Source organism: Cebus imitator, unplaced genomic scaffold (genome assembly GCF_001604975.1).
Source record: "Cebus imitator isolate Cc_AM_T3 unplaced genomic scaffold, Cebus_imitator-1.0 Scaffold183, whole genome shotgun sequence".
NCBI lineage: Eukaryota > Metazoa > Chordata > Mammalia > Primates > Cebidae > Cebus > Cebus imitator.
In genome coordinates, this window is record NW_016107498.1 from 3,248,459 (window position 1) to 3,262,881 (window position 14,423).

Consider the following 14,423-nt stretch of genomic DNA (forward strand, 5'->3'; position numbering starts at 1 on the left):
GGGTTCAAGCAATTTTCCTGCCTCAGCCTCCCGAGTAGCTGGGACTACAGGCATGCGCCACCATGCCCAGCTAATTTTTGTATTTTTAGTAGAGACAGGGTTTCACCATGTTGGCCAGGATGGTCTTGATCTCTTGACCTCGTGATCCACCCACCTCAGCCTCCCAAAGTGCTGGGATTACAGGTGTGAGCCACCGCGCCTGGCCTGTCCCACACAACTCTTAATCCTGAACTCCTCTATAACTACATTACAAAACTGGTTCTTACAGTAAGTTTTTTCTCTCTGTACTTGCAGGAGTTGCTGGAGAACCGCTGCCAGTGGATAGTGAGAAAGACATCTTTGATTACATCCAGTGGAAATACCGAGAACCCAAGGACCGGAGCGAATGAGGCCTGTAGCTTCCCTGGCAGACAAAGCCCAATAGGAGTCTTAATTTATTTCTTAACCTTTGCTATGTAAGGGTCTTTGGTGTTTTTAAATGATCGTTTCTTCTTCATGCTTTAGCTTGCAATGTAGTCAATAAAATCTCTTGTACTGTTATTAGATGATGATGTTCTTATTTACTTAGCAAATATGTTTAAATTTTCATATTCATGATCATACTTTACTATGGGTTTGGTAGAGAGAAATATGAGATCATAGCAGATCTTGAATGGAAGTTTTTATTTTCTCATATTCTGCTCTATGCTGTAAACCATGTTACCCCTACTTACTGATCACAAATTGGTTAATTAAGGTACAACCAGAAACTAGCCTCGGGAAGATTTTTCAGTATTTTCTAGAAACCAGGTGCGGTGGCTCATGCGTGTAATCCCAGCACTTTGGGTGGCTGGGGCAGGCAGATACCCTGAGGTCAGCAGTTGGAGACCAGCCTGGCCAACATGGTGAAACCCCATTTCTACCAAAAATATAAAAACTAGCTGGGAGTGGTGGCACGTCTATAATCCCAGCTACTTATAAGTCTGAGGTGGGAAAATTGCTTGAACTTGGAGGTGGCGGTTGCAGTGAGCTGAGATCGCACCACTACACTCCAGCCTGGGTGACAAGAGTAAGACTCCATCTCAAAAAAAAAACCAGTAACTAGGGACCTTTATACGTGTAATTTTTTGTTGGGCCCATATTTGATTGTTATCAGTCCATTCTCGCATTGCTATAAAAGAATACTGGAGACTGGGTAGTTTATGAAACAAAAAGGTATAATTGGCTGGCGTGGTGGCTCTTGCCTGTAATCCTAGCACTTTGGGAGGCTGAGTCTGGTGGACCATGAGGTCAGGAGTTCGAGACCAGCCTGGCCAACATGGTGAAACCCTGTCTCTACTAAAAATACAAAAATTAGCTGGATATGGTGTCACACACCTGTAATCCCAGCTACTTGCCAGACTGAGGCAGGAGAATTCCTTGAACCCAGGAGGCAGAGGTTGCAGTGAGCCGAGATTGCACCATTGCATTCCAACCCGGATCAGAGTGAGACTCTGTCTCAAAAAAAAAAAGAAGAAGAAAAAGGATTAATTGGCTCATGGTTCTGGAGACTATATAGGAAGCATGGCACTGGCGTCTGCTAAGCTTCTTGGGAGGCCTCAGGAAGGTTTTGCTCATGGTGGGAGATGAAGCAGGAGCAGGCACTTCACATGGCGAAAGCAGGAATGAGAGAGAGAGAGGACGTGCCATACTCTCTTAGACAATCAGATCTTGTGTGAACTAACAACTCACTTAGCACCAAGAGGATGGTGCTGAGCTATTCATGAGGAATCGGCCCCCATGGTCTAGTCACCTCCCACCAGGCCCCACCTCCAACACTGGAGGTCACATTTCAACATGAGACAGAGGGGACAAACGTCCAAACCATATCATTGATCTTGTAATATATACTTATAACCTGAATAGAAAAAGAGGTATATATGGTTTATCTCTGAAATGAAATCTGTAGCACTTGCTTGAAATTCACTAGAAAGAGCTTTACTAAGCACAACCACTTCTATGCACAAAAATATAGTCTTAATACAAAAATTTCGCTTTTTTGCCTGAGTTTTCCTCTGGGCTAACTTTTAAGTGCAAGTGGCCAAAATGTATAAGTGACACTCCTCGAAAGCCCTGCCTTTCAAATTATATAATTTGAAATTATGAATTATATAAATATAAAAAGTTATCATATGGTAAGTAAAGCTATCGAAAACATGTAAAAATGCTTTATACTTGCAAAGGACTACACAGACATAAGATATTACTTTTTGAAACTTCTTTATTAACCAAATTATTTTGTAGTGAAATGCCATTTCCTTTCCAAGAAATGAATGGAAATAAACAATAGGGTTTTTAAGGAAAAATACAGTATTTGTTGTGATAATTTTCCCTGGGAAGATAAAAGAATTAACTTTTAACTTCAGATGCTATCATTTTTCCCCCCTAGGATACTGTCAGGCACCAGCCTTCACCAGAAATTGCTTAAAGATTTATTTGGAGAGAGAGCTGTAGCTCAACTATAGTATATGTATTTCAAGACATCACGCTGTATACCTTAAATATATACAATTTCAATTCTTAAAGATTTGAATTAATGGAGCCCCTAGATTAGAAATAAATTTTTTTGTTACAGAATCTCATTGGTTTTCTGGAAAAACAGACAAAAAGCTAATGCTGGTCTCATTCATCACAAAGCCATCATCTCAGTTCTCTAGTTTCAGGCTATTTTGCTTGCTGCAAGATTTGATTTCAGGAGAGATCTGTATGGAGACATTTGAAAGTTCATGTCCAAGACTGAGCCCGAATGCAATGAGGATTCTTCTTTACGTTGAGATATTTATAGCTTTTCAATTTTTTGGCATACTCTTAACCGTGGATGCTGCCCATCGCCAGCCAGTTGGCTTCGACACAGTAGTCCAGGGCCACAGTCGCAACGCTGGAAGATTTCTGGAGCTTGAGCAGTGTCTTTATGCCCTCTCCTGGAGCAGACCTGTCCCTCCAAAAGGACAGGCTTACAAATTTTCGTCCAAAAATGACGAGCACAGCAAAGTCCAGGGCCACAGTCAAAAGTTCTCAGACAACTTTCTCCTTCTTGTCCTGTAACAAGGTTAATGGGGGGTTTAGTGATAAACGGGAAAAGTGGCCTGCCCGGGCACTGCTACTGGGATAAGGGGATGGGACCTACGACTGACAGCCACAAAGTAAAAATAGACACAGCACGCGGGTCTCACAGAGCTAGATCTTAGGCTAAAAGCGGTAATGCAATGGCAATTCCACCCCCACCCAGTGGAATTTATTCATTGTTACTGGCCATTCGCTTGTTCTCTCAACCTGCAGACTGCCTTAGGCCACTGTCTATGTGACCCCCACAGCTTCTTATGGAAAGAGATTACAACAGCACATGCTCCCAAAGTGTTTCTCTGATGGAGAAGAATAAAGTCAGTCAGCCTATCCTTAAGAGGCTGAGAGGAGAAAATGCATTTCTGAAATAAAATGAGCTCAGAATGCTGCTCTTACCCTTCCTGCCCTGTGATTTCTTAATACTTGGCTTCCTCTTGGGTTGGTTTTCCTGAACTGGGTGCCCAGTTGTTCCTTCTGCATCTGTGCCATCTTGCTCGTCGGGCTGTCTTTCCAATATTGGGGTTGCATCTTCCATTGTAGTACAAACATCTGAGAGACAACCAGGTGTAACTAGAATTATTAACTTCAAGGAGAACCACAGCCACACTAATTAGCCTACTGTTACTTAGTTTGGCAGCACCTCTGCCTTCAGTTTATATATAACTTTCTAGATTTCTGGGACATGAACTAAATATTTACATGCTCACATATGGCAGAGAAGGTAGCTAAATGGAAATCGGATTCCAATAAAAGTAGCTAATAGAATCCAAGTGGAAATGGAAGCATTTGAATGATTCCAGCTTGAATCTTTCCTTCAAAATCATTATCTCCAAGTCATTGGCAAGAGCTGTTGCCAGGAAATAAATTATTCTGTTTCATTAAGAAAAGGCAGGCCAGGCATGGTGGTTCACACCTATAATCTCAGCACTTTGTAAGGCTGAGGTGGGTGGATCACCTGAGGCCAGGGGTTCGAGACTAGCCTGACCAACATGGCAAAAACCCGTCTCCACTAAAAATACAAAAATTAGCTGGGCATGGTGGTGCACACCTGTAATCCCAGTTATTCCAGAGGCTGAGGCAGGAGAATGCCTTGAACCCAGGAGGCAGAGGTTGCAGTGAGCTGAGATCGTGCCATTGCACTCCAGTCTGGGCGACAAAAGCAAGACTCTGTCTCAAAAAAAAAGAAAAAAAGAAAGAAAAAAGACAGGCAGCTGCATAAATTTACTTCACGCATGAATCTAGGAAGTGCCGTTAGAGAGTACCTGCCCTGGAATATTCTTGTCCATGGAGCTTAGACACTGCCTTCGGTTTAAAAACCACTGTTGGCGTTATGGCCACTCACCATTCACACAGAATGTCCCAGGGCAGCACATGGCATCTCGCTGGCATCTCCTCCGCAACCCACGACACGTAGCACAGAACGGCATCTCATCGTGCGGCTGGAGGCAGAACTTTCTGGTATTGCAGTCCATGTCAGACAGGCACTGTGAGCCCTGTGGAGGGAAGCTGCTGTCACAAGGCTAGAAAATCCAACACAATGGAAGATGACTTTTTATTCAAGGCAGGAGGCAGAGGGAGCCAAAGGACAGTGGCACTGTGACAAACCCTGGGCAGCATCTTATTTTTCGGTGGAAATGGTTCTCTCCCACGAAGGGAAGCTCAGATCACCTGGGAAGAGACCTGGGTGCTGCAAAGGCTATTTGAGTTTGAAAAATCGTCTGAACTCAGAATTTCGTTTTCCTGTGCTCTTTGTGAAAATGGGAGAAAATGTTTTCCTATGTGTGTCTTGACAGGTGATTATGAGATATTCAATAGATCTTAACTCTAGAGGCTGGCTGCAGTTTAATTAAATATAGTACTGATGTTTGTGGCATTCCTATTTGATTTTTTACTCTAGTGAATCAAATTTAACCTAAAGAGCCTTCCCTAAGTGAACTGTCCTTTGATTTTCAGTGATGCCTCATTTGCACAGAGAAAGAGATACTGAAGATCAGTTGTTCCCATCAACAGTTGATGCTTTTACATGGATATGTAATGTAGGTATAGTATATATGATATATATAGTAATACATAAGATATATAATAACATACACTTATATAAAGTGATCCCTAAAACAGCTCTCTGTGAAGTTAGACGGTGACCAGGCAATGCATCGTGGTCCTCCATTTAAATCCTTGCCCCCCTGTTTGCTGGCTGTGTGAGCTTGGGTAAGCTCCTCAGCCTCTCTGAGTCTTATTTCCTCATCTGGAATTAGGGGGTGTTTCACCTGTCTCAAGTTGTGAGGACGGGTAAATGAGGTATTACATGTAAAAGAGCTGGCACAGAGCAGAACTTCCGAAGTGTGCGTTTATTCCCTGACTTACAAACGAATGATGCGGAAAGCCACTGTGTTTATTTCATACATTCATGCTAAGGCCACTGGGTCTTACCAGGGTGCCCTCCAAATCCAAAACCAATTCAATTTACCTGCAAGGTAAGACATTTCACACATGAATCAAAATGACTTACTAAAGCCTAAACAGAACACCCAGCTGTCAGCAGCCCGGTACCTCGGGCCCTTCCCTAGCAGCCTTACCTTCCGGGCCCTGTGCAGATCGGCAGAGCTCCTGATGTTGTTGAAGTCCAGGACCAGAGCTCCCAGGGGAGAGCAGAGCCAGCTCAGTCCCAGCAGGACGGCTGCCACCATCCTTCAATCCCCAGGCTCCCGGAGGGTCCCAGCACTGTGTGTCCCCGAAGCGAGGCTGCTCTCCACCCACAGCAGAGCATCCACCAAGCTGGCAGCTCAGCACGTCGTCAGTTTATCACTGCTTTTTCTGAAAGAGAAGCAAAATTTCGTCTGAGTAAGGTGCTTGAAATCAGCTGAGCCAGGTCTGACCAGCAGGTTCCTCCTGAAACTATTTATAACCAGATGTGCCTCCTCCCGACTTTGTTCCTTCCTCCTACCCCACACAGGCTTCAACAAATCCCTTCAAATCTGTTTGATCAATAGTTCAAAACAAGGACTCAATAGAAGGAGAGTAGAGGCAGGGCCATGCGGCTTCTCCTCCAGGGGTTGAATCCCTCTTAATTATTGCATATCAAAGTTAGTTCAAAGGGCCAAGGCAGAGCAGGATGTCTGTATCAAAGGCAAACTCTTGATAATCACCTGCATTTCCTACCTTCAGTAATCCTTTGGGGCGGGGGAGGGAGTCTGTCCTAAGATCTGTTTTCACAGCTAATTGTGCTCAAAGAAAGGATGAATCATACTGGCCAATATGCTATACAGGATGCCAAAAACATTTAACGAGGTACAAAATACACTCAGAAGCTGTAAACTGGGCTTCAGATAGTGAGTACAGATAGAAAAAGAGAAAACGCCCCCTGATTAGCTCTGGCATCCAGATGTCAAAGCTAATTCCAACCGTTTAAAAGTTGTCAATGGAACAGCACCTGTTCTGACTAAATGCCATTTGGGAAATTGCTTTCCTTTAAATAAAAATTGAACTGTTTGAAGTTAGGGTTATTAGGAAAATAGTGTGATTTATGAAAATCCTATTTTTCAATGGTGGGGACAATGATAGAAAGCTCATTTTATATAATTCAATAGGAAGCTTTGGGTCCATTTTATCAGCAACGTATTTAATTTGTATTGCATGATGTAAAACTCACTTAAGCAGAACAGGATCCAAGTCTCTGGTTGATTTCAGATGAAATTTCATGTATTTCTAATTTTCCTAATATGAATTTTTTAAAACTTCAACTTTATCCCTTTCTCGTCTGATTTTTTTTCCCATTTGACTATTAGAGAAGTCAGGTAATTTAGACATGTGCTTATCACCATCTTAAATACTTTAAGGGTAGAACAATCTAGATCTGGGTCAAAAGATCATTTTTTCTCTTCATTGTTTCATTGCTCTTAGCCTAGAGTCATCTGAAAACATATTTTTTTCTATGCCATAAATGATAATATTTACTATGTTTTCCTGCAGAACAACCTAACATCAGTTCATTGACATGAATCTCAGCATTCTGTGCATGAGAACATTCTCAATTTTGAGTAATGCAGTGCCATTCCGAAGGTGATGCAGGTGATTCGAGCCTTCCCAGTACTTGGCTCTCGTTCTCAGGTTGGTATTGCTTGTCTACCTCTTGTGTGGAAGTTACTTATTTTAATCCCTTAAACTGACAACATCAAACACCCTTTGATAGGATGATAACCCTGGTGACTAGTGGTGTTGCAGAATTTATTTTGAAGTTGGACAATTATGACCAAAGATAAAGGAGAGAGCCCCAAGGTTCTGTCTCTGCTAGGTTTCTCTGCTTCCTGCTGCCTCACCATAAGGGAATTTCAGGTTACCAAAGGCCCCTGGCAATATACACAGACGAAAGGACCGTCAGGAACTCCTGTAACAAGGTACGAACAGCCAATGAGCATTCAGCGTAGAGCAGAGCCTTAGATTAGATGTTGGCAATAAAATATAAAACTCCGATGGCCGGGCACAGTGGCTCACACCTGTAATCCCAGAACTTTGGGAGGCCAACGCAGGAAGATCTCTTGAGCGCAGGAGTTCAAGACCAGCCTGGGCAACATATTGAGATCTTGTCTCCACAAAAAAATTTAAAAAAAAAAAAATAGCCAGGCACTGTAGTGTGCACCTGTAGTTTTAGTAACTCAGGAAGCTGAGGTGGGAGCATCATTTAAGCCCAGGAGATTGAGGCTGCAGTGAGCTATAATTTTGCCGCTGCACTCCAGCCTCTATCTATCTGCTTATCTTAACTAACTATCCATCTATCTATCTGTCTCTATGTAAAACAGACAGAAAACATGTATGGATGGATGACAGAGCCTAGGTGACAGAAGGAGAGATATCCAGACAGAAGACATGTATGTATGGATGATTTCAATATATTATGACAAGCACTTATATAAAGATATAAACATAACGCCGGAGGACTTACAAAGATATAAATACAGAGGAAGGCATGATTTAGGCTTTCTAAAGAAATAAACGAGTATGTTTACAGAGAAGGTAATATTTGAGCTGAGTTTAGTGGGTTGCATAAGAGCTTCCTAGGTGGGGAAGTCGGCGATGTTCTCGCCTGGGTTCAGAGAGTGGAGTGTGTGCAAGGGCAAGAGGTGCACTTAGGCGCTAGTGAGAGATCGTGTGGCTGTGGCAGATGATGGAAGGACGAGATGAAGCAAGATGCAGACCCTGCTATGCCATGCGAAGAAAGTCAGATTCTATTCTCTACACAATGTGAAGTAATTGGAGATATTTCAGACTGAGAATGGCATGGTCCGCTGGGTGCAGTGGCTCCCGCCTGTACCCAGCACTTTGTGAGGGGGATAAGGCAAGAGGACCGCTTGTGGCCAGGGCATGAGAGCAGCCCGAGCAACATGGTGAGACCCTGTCTCCACGAAAAAGAAACAACATCAGCTGGGCACGCCAGCACGAGCCTGTAGTCCCTGCTACTTGGGAAGCTGTGGTGGGAGGATCACGTGAAGGAAGGAGTTCAAGACCAAGCCTGGACAACATCACAACGCCCTACCTCTACAAAAAAATATAAAAATGACCCTGGTGTGGTGGCACGTGTCTGTAGTCCTGGCTATTCAGGAGGCTGAGGTAAGAGGGTTGCTTGAGCCTAAGAGGTCAAGACTGCATGATCATACCACTGCACTCGAGCCTAGGTGACAAAGCGAGACCCTGTCCTCCCACCAAAAAAAGGAAGAAAGGAAGGAAGGGAGGGAGGAAAGGAGGGAGGGAGAGAGGGAAAGAAAGAAAAATGAAAGGAAGAAAGGAAGACCCTGGTGTGATCTAATTTGCTTCCAGGGTACAATGCTGGTGGCAGTGTGGTGCTTGGGTCGCGGTGAGAGAGAGGAGAGGCTGGGGCCACTTAGGACTCAGTTGTCATTGCCCAGATGACAATGAAGAGGTCCAATGTGAGGCAGTGCCACAGTGACAATGGGAACCAAGCAAAGGAGGGAAGTCTGAAGTTAAAGCTGCATCACTGGATGTGGGAGTGGAGTCGGGGGGAGCTGGGATGATCCTGCTCTCTCTGATTTGGTGCACTGGGTGGGTGGAGGTGGGCCAGAGACAGAGAATTCAGGATGAAAATCAGGTTGGGGGAGCAGGATGAGAGTGTGCCTTGGGAAAAGCTGTCCGCACAGTCAACTGTTTGCAGGGTATCTACTACGGAGATATGAGCAGCGTGTCTTCCACCAATAAGGCTCTTTGTTTTGCCTTTGAGAGACAGATGAGAGGGGCAGGTGCAGGCACCAGAGGGTCGCCAACAGGGGTGAACAACACTGAAAAGCGACCCTCTGTCTGTCTGTGTCTGTCCATCTCTGTCTCTGTCTCAGCACTAAGAGAGTGTGGGCTTTGGGGCTGGGCCTGACTCCATCACCGGTGGGCCTCCCCTCCGCTGCCCCGTCAGCCCTGCTCTGCATACCCAAGCCACCAACCAGCCACGACGCTTCCAAAACCTCACGCCATCGCCTACGTCTTTGTCTCTACAACCAGACCATGAGCTGGGGCCGGGCGCGGTGGCTCATGCCTATGATCCCAGCACTTGGGGAGAGTGAGGGGGGCGGATCACTTGAGGTCAGGAGTTTGAGACCAGCATGCATGGCAAAACCCTGTCTCTACTAAAATACAAAAATTAGCTGGGCGTGGTGGCTCATGCCTGTAATCCCAGCTACTCTGGAGGCTGAGGCAGGAGAATTGTTTGAACCCGGGAGGCAGAGGTTGCAGTGAGCCAAGATTGCACTGCTGTACTCCAGCCTGGGCAACAGAGCAAGACTCAAAAAAAAAAAGCAAAACAAAGCAAAAACCCTCTAAACAAATGTCTCTCATCCATTTTCCAGGCCAGAACTTTCCATCTTCCATAGATTTTAGTGCCTAGCGTCCCCCATGGACCAACCTCTGCAGGCTGCCAATGGACATGTGTTTCATACAACTCATCAAAGAAAAATCTCCCTTAATCTGAGGGCTCGTTTTGCAATAAGACTAGGATTTCGGTCTCTAAAAAGCCAGAGCAATTGGAGGAAAGTAAGCATGGGAGGTAGTTCCTGGAAAATGACTTCTGGTATATTTTCAGATTTCCCAAGGCTGCTCCCCTGCTACTAATCAGCCCAGCATCCCTCCACGAGGATGCCAACAACTGAAATGAGATGCCCCGTGGCACCGTTTACTGCCAGGAGCCCGCATCTCTATTATTTGGGGATTAGAGATGATGGGGCAGTAGGGAGAGGATGGCAGGGAGAATTAAGTAGGGAGAGGGAAACTTTAAAAACGTTTCTGTTTAAAGGGTGTCCTCTCTGCTCTCAGGTCAGGCCACAAGCTTCGCGGCGCAGGCCACAGCAGCAGCAACTTCACAGAACCCGTTCCACAAGCCCTCCCGAGTGGCACTTGGAGCCGTGGTTGTCTTTGGAAAAGCGACACACCACAAGACACTCCTGTGGCCACAGAACAAAGGAAGCCATCCTGCAAAGTTCTGGCAAAGACACTACCATCCTGACGCCCCCTGGCAAGGATTACAGGTTAACTGAAAATCTCAGGCTGATGCTCCCTGTTTTGCAGTAAGCACCTGGGCCAAGGGAACACTAAAATTGAGTAATATTGACTAAGCTTAGAGGAAATGAAATTTCTCAAAAAGAAATTTCCAGAGGTCCCAGTTTCCGCACTGACTCCACCCTTTGGGTAAAAGTTGCACGCTGGTGTTTCAGGCCTGCCACCCGTGTCCTCCCGCATGACAGCTGCTGTGGTTCACGTCAAAGGCGTGTGTCAGAACCAATTATTTATACTCACTCAGGAAAGGAAAGTTTGATTTGTTGTGGCTCCTGTGTCAAAACCAGTTTGATTTCCATAAATTTTGCTTTCCTTAAAAGAAAATCAAAGTAACGGAAACAAGCAGGTCTTTGGCAGAATCTCACAGGAAATGTTCCATAAAATAAAAGATGAGAAGGGGCATGTTGATGGGGCAAACAGACCGCAGGATGTGATCACAGAGATGACAGAAACTTTGCCGTTTGGTTCCCTGAGGTCAGAAGGTAAGCCCAGCCCTCCGCAAGGCTGAGGAGTGAAGGGCAGCACCCAGGGACAGCACAGGCTGGATGCCAGGGTGGCTGGTGCCAGCATCTTTTGCAGATGGCGTGGCCTGGGGCAGGTCACGTCACATGCAGTCTCAGTTCCTCCTGGTCTTGAGGGCCTTTTACACACCAGTCTTCTGGGAGCTTCGGCTGACATCTGCCAAGGCCCTGGAGTTGCTCAGCTCCAGGAGGCACCTTTGGACCATGGTCGGTGCATGTGGCCAACGCCTTTGGAGCTGTGCAATGTGCTGGTGCAGGGAACCAACCTTTCCAGCAGCAACAGTCTTGGAGTTGTCCTGACTTCACACGTCCTCCTGGCTGGGAACAGCACCAGGCTCTCTGGACCCTCCTTCCTTAAGGATAGGCTCTGCCATTGTTTGTTTTGTTTGTTTGAAATGGAGTCTTGCTCTGACACCCATGCTGAAGTGCAGTGGCACGATCTTGGCTCAATGCAACCTCTGCCTCCTGGGTTCAAGCAATTCTCTTGTCTCAGCCTCCTGAGTAGCTGAGACTACAGGTGCACACCGCCACAGTCAGCTAATTTTTTGTATTTTTTTAGTAGAGATGGGGTTTCACCATGTTGCCCAGCCTGGTCACGAACTACTGAGCTCAGGCAATCCACCCACCTCAGCCTCCCAAAATGCTGGGATTACAGGCATGAGCCATCATGCCTGGCCCATTGTTTTGTTTAAAAAAAAAAAAAAATCAGGTTGGCCGGGAGCTGTGGCTCATACCCATAATCCCAGCATTTTGTGAGTCCCAGGCAGGTGGATCCCTTGAGATCAAGAGTTCGATACCAGCCTAGCCAACGTGGTAAAACCCTGTCTCTACTAAAAATAAAAAAAAATTAACCAGGCATGGTGATGTGTGCTTGTAATCCCAGCTTCTCAGGAGGCTGAGACAGAAGAGTCACTTGAACCTGGGAGGCAGAGGTTGCAGTGAGCCAAGATGGCACCACTGCCCTCCAGCCTGGGTGACAGAGCAAGACAGTTTCAAAAGAGAGGGAAAAAAATCCAGTTGTGTCTATTTGTGCCTTCCTAGTTCCTAATCACCTCACCCACCCTGCCCTGTTCCTGCACACTGACCCGCTTCCCTTCCTCTGTGCCACGCCGCCACTGACATGTTCATGGTACACAAAACATGAGGAGTTCTGCCATCTTTGGATCTGGACCCTAAGATGCAGACTGAATTGGGTCTCATTCTTCAATTCTTTTATTTTTAGGGACAGGGTCTCATTTTGTCACCCGGGCTGGAGTGCAGTGGTGCAAGCACAGCTCACTATAGCCTCAAACTCCTGGGCTCAGCTCCCCGAGTAGCTGGGACTACAGACGCATGCCACCACAACAGCTAATTTTTAAATTTTTTGTAGAGATGGGATGTTGCTATGTTGCCCAGGCTGTTCTTGAACTCCCGGGCTCAAGTGATCCTCCCACCTTGGCCTCCCAAAGTGCTGGGATTGCAGGCATGAGCCACAGTGCCTGGCCAGGTCTGATTCTTTTCCTTAGATGTAAGAGGTGAATCCTGCTGCATTAGGAAACCCAGTCTTTCTGGGTGTTGGGGTGTATCTAACTCCGCGGGTGTGATCTTGGCCCCTCTGTCCCAGGCTCCTAGCCCAAGTGTCATCCAGGCCTTACCAAGACTTTGGCCAAAGAAAGCTGCCTGTGGCTGAAGCCTCCCTCTGGGGGATCTTACCCAGCAGGAATTTCCTTCCGGGCATCTCCAGGTTAAAAATGAAGACACTGAGACTCAGAGGGACCAGTAATCTGCCACGGGCCCAAAACGAGGGGGCTGCAGACCTGGGATCTGAATGTAAGAATTCTAGTTTCAAAGTTCATGCTTTCCTCTATGCCTGCTACACAGCTCGTTAACTGATGTCTACTTCCAAACACCAAGCTGATGGAAACAAAATAAAATCACAAGGAACACTGCCTGGGCTATTTTCCAATTACAACTATGGGTATATGTCACCTCCTTCTTTCCCAAACTGTCTCTGATTAAATGGGAGGTGAAAGCTTCACAAGGAAGTGACTGAGGCTAAATGACTTGTAGGTTGTGTCATCAGGCTGTAACGGAGCTGTGCGTGGTACGGTGACAACATTGGTTTCCCCATAAAACAACTTAGTAATTACTTGCTGCCCTTCTGACATTCAAATCAGATTTGTGGCCAGGCACTCTAATTCCAGCACTTTGGGAGGACAAGGCAAGATGATTGCTTGACCCCAGTAGTTTGAGACCAGCCTGGGCAACATTGTGAGACCCCATCTCTACGAAAAATTAGTCGGGTGTGGTGGTGCACTCCTGTGGTCCCTCAAGGAGGCTGAGGTGGGAGGATTGCTTGACCCTGGGAAGTTGAGGCTGCAGTGAACCAAGATGGCATTGTTGCACTCCAGCCTGGGCAACACAGTGACATCCCGTCTCAAAAAAAGAGAAAAAAAATCTAAAAACAAAATACAAATTAGATTCTGACTTTGCCAGAAAGTCCCCAGACGCAGCTCAGATCCTAATTCACAGTTATGTTCATAACCTCATGAAGATCTTGGGTGAGAGGGGAGGTTGTCGTCTTGGGCTCTCCCCACATCCCCCACTCCCTTCCCCGTACCCCCCAAGCCCTCCTCCCCTCCCTGTCTGGCTTCTCTTTTACGTTGTTTCCTTGCTCCTCCTTGTGGTAAAGAGTGAGGCGCACACTCAGAAGGCCCATCACAAAGTCCAGGCTCGTGATTCCAGGAGCATTTCCCAATTTCTGGTGGAAATTCCCCATGGAATAGTGCGGTCATTCTCATACATCTAGGTACTACCCCACCTTAATGCAAATGAGCCTCACTTTCTCAATTATAAAATAAATATATTCCCAAATCTTAGAAATGTGGGAAAATACAGAAAAGTATGAAGCATAAAATAAAAATCAGATGTCTAGATATTTTCGTAAAATTTTCCCAGTTCTTTTCTATGCAGCTATGTATACACATGTACATGTAGCATTTATTTGTTTTGTTTGTTTGTTTGTTTGTTTGTTTTTGAGACAGAGTTTTGCCCTTGTTGCCCAGGCTGGAGTGCAATGGTGAAATCTCTGTTCACTGCAACCTCTGCCTCCTGGGTTCAAGTGATTCTCCTGCCTCAGCCTCCCGAGTAGCTGGGATTACAGGTATGTGCCACCATGCCTGGCTACTTTTGTATTTTTAGTAGAGATGGGGTTTCTCCATGTTGGTCATTCAGGCTGGTCTCGAACTCCCAACCTTAGGTGATCTGCCTGCCTCGGCTTCCCAAAGTGCTGGG

At 45.9% G+C, this 14,423-nt stretch overlaps 2 protein-coding genes and 1 long non-coding RNA gene across 4 annotated transcripts in view; 2 read left to right on the forward strand and 1 right to left on the reverse strand.

Annotated features, from left to right (window-relative positions):
* Positions 1 to 540, forward strand: part of POLB (DNA polymerase beta) — a 31,754-nt gene extending 31,214 nt beyond the window's left edge. For both annotated transcript variants that reach the window (XM_017545949.2, XM_017545950.2), the window contains one exon: positions 295 to 540. In XM_017545949.2, the coding sequence (XP_017401438.1) occupies positions 295 to 389 (95 nt within the window). In that variant the 3' untranslated portion in view covers positions 390 to 540. The remainder of the gene's footprint in view (positions 1 to 294) is intronic.
* A 1,681-nt stretch (positions 541 to 2,221) lies between these two features.
* On the reverse strand, positions 2,222 to 6,205 carry DKK4 (dickkopf WNT signaling pathway inhibitor 4). The gene is made up of 4 exons (XM_017545953.2): positions 5,658 to 6,205; positions 4,424 to 4,574; positions 3,478 to 3,630; positions 2,222 to 3,057 (listed from the first exon to the last, which is right to left on the reverse strand). Exons 1-4 carry the CDS (start codon positions 5,766 to 5,768, stop codon positions 2,798 to 2,800), a joined length of 675 nt encoding a protein of 224 aa, XP_017401442.1. The 5' UTR covers positions 5,769 to 6,205; the 3' UTR covers positions 2,222 to 2,797.
* On the forward strand, positions 4,567 to 8,605 carry LOC119473775. The gene is made up of 3 exons (XR_005202998.1): positions 4,567 to 5,117; positions 7,051 to 7,188; positions 7,878 to 8,605. It is a non-coding gene; the product is annotated as an uncharacterized LOC119473775 (long non-coding RNA).
* The last annotated feature ends 5,818 nt before the right edge of the window (positions 8,606 to 14,423 follow it).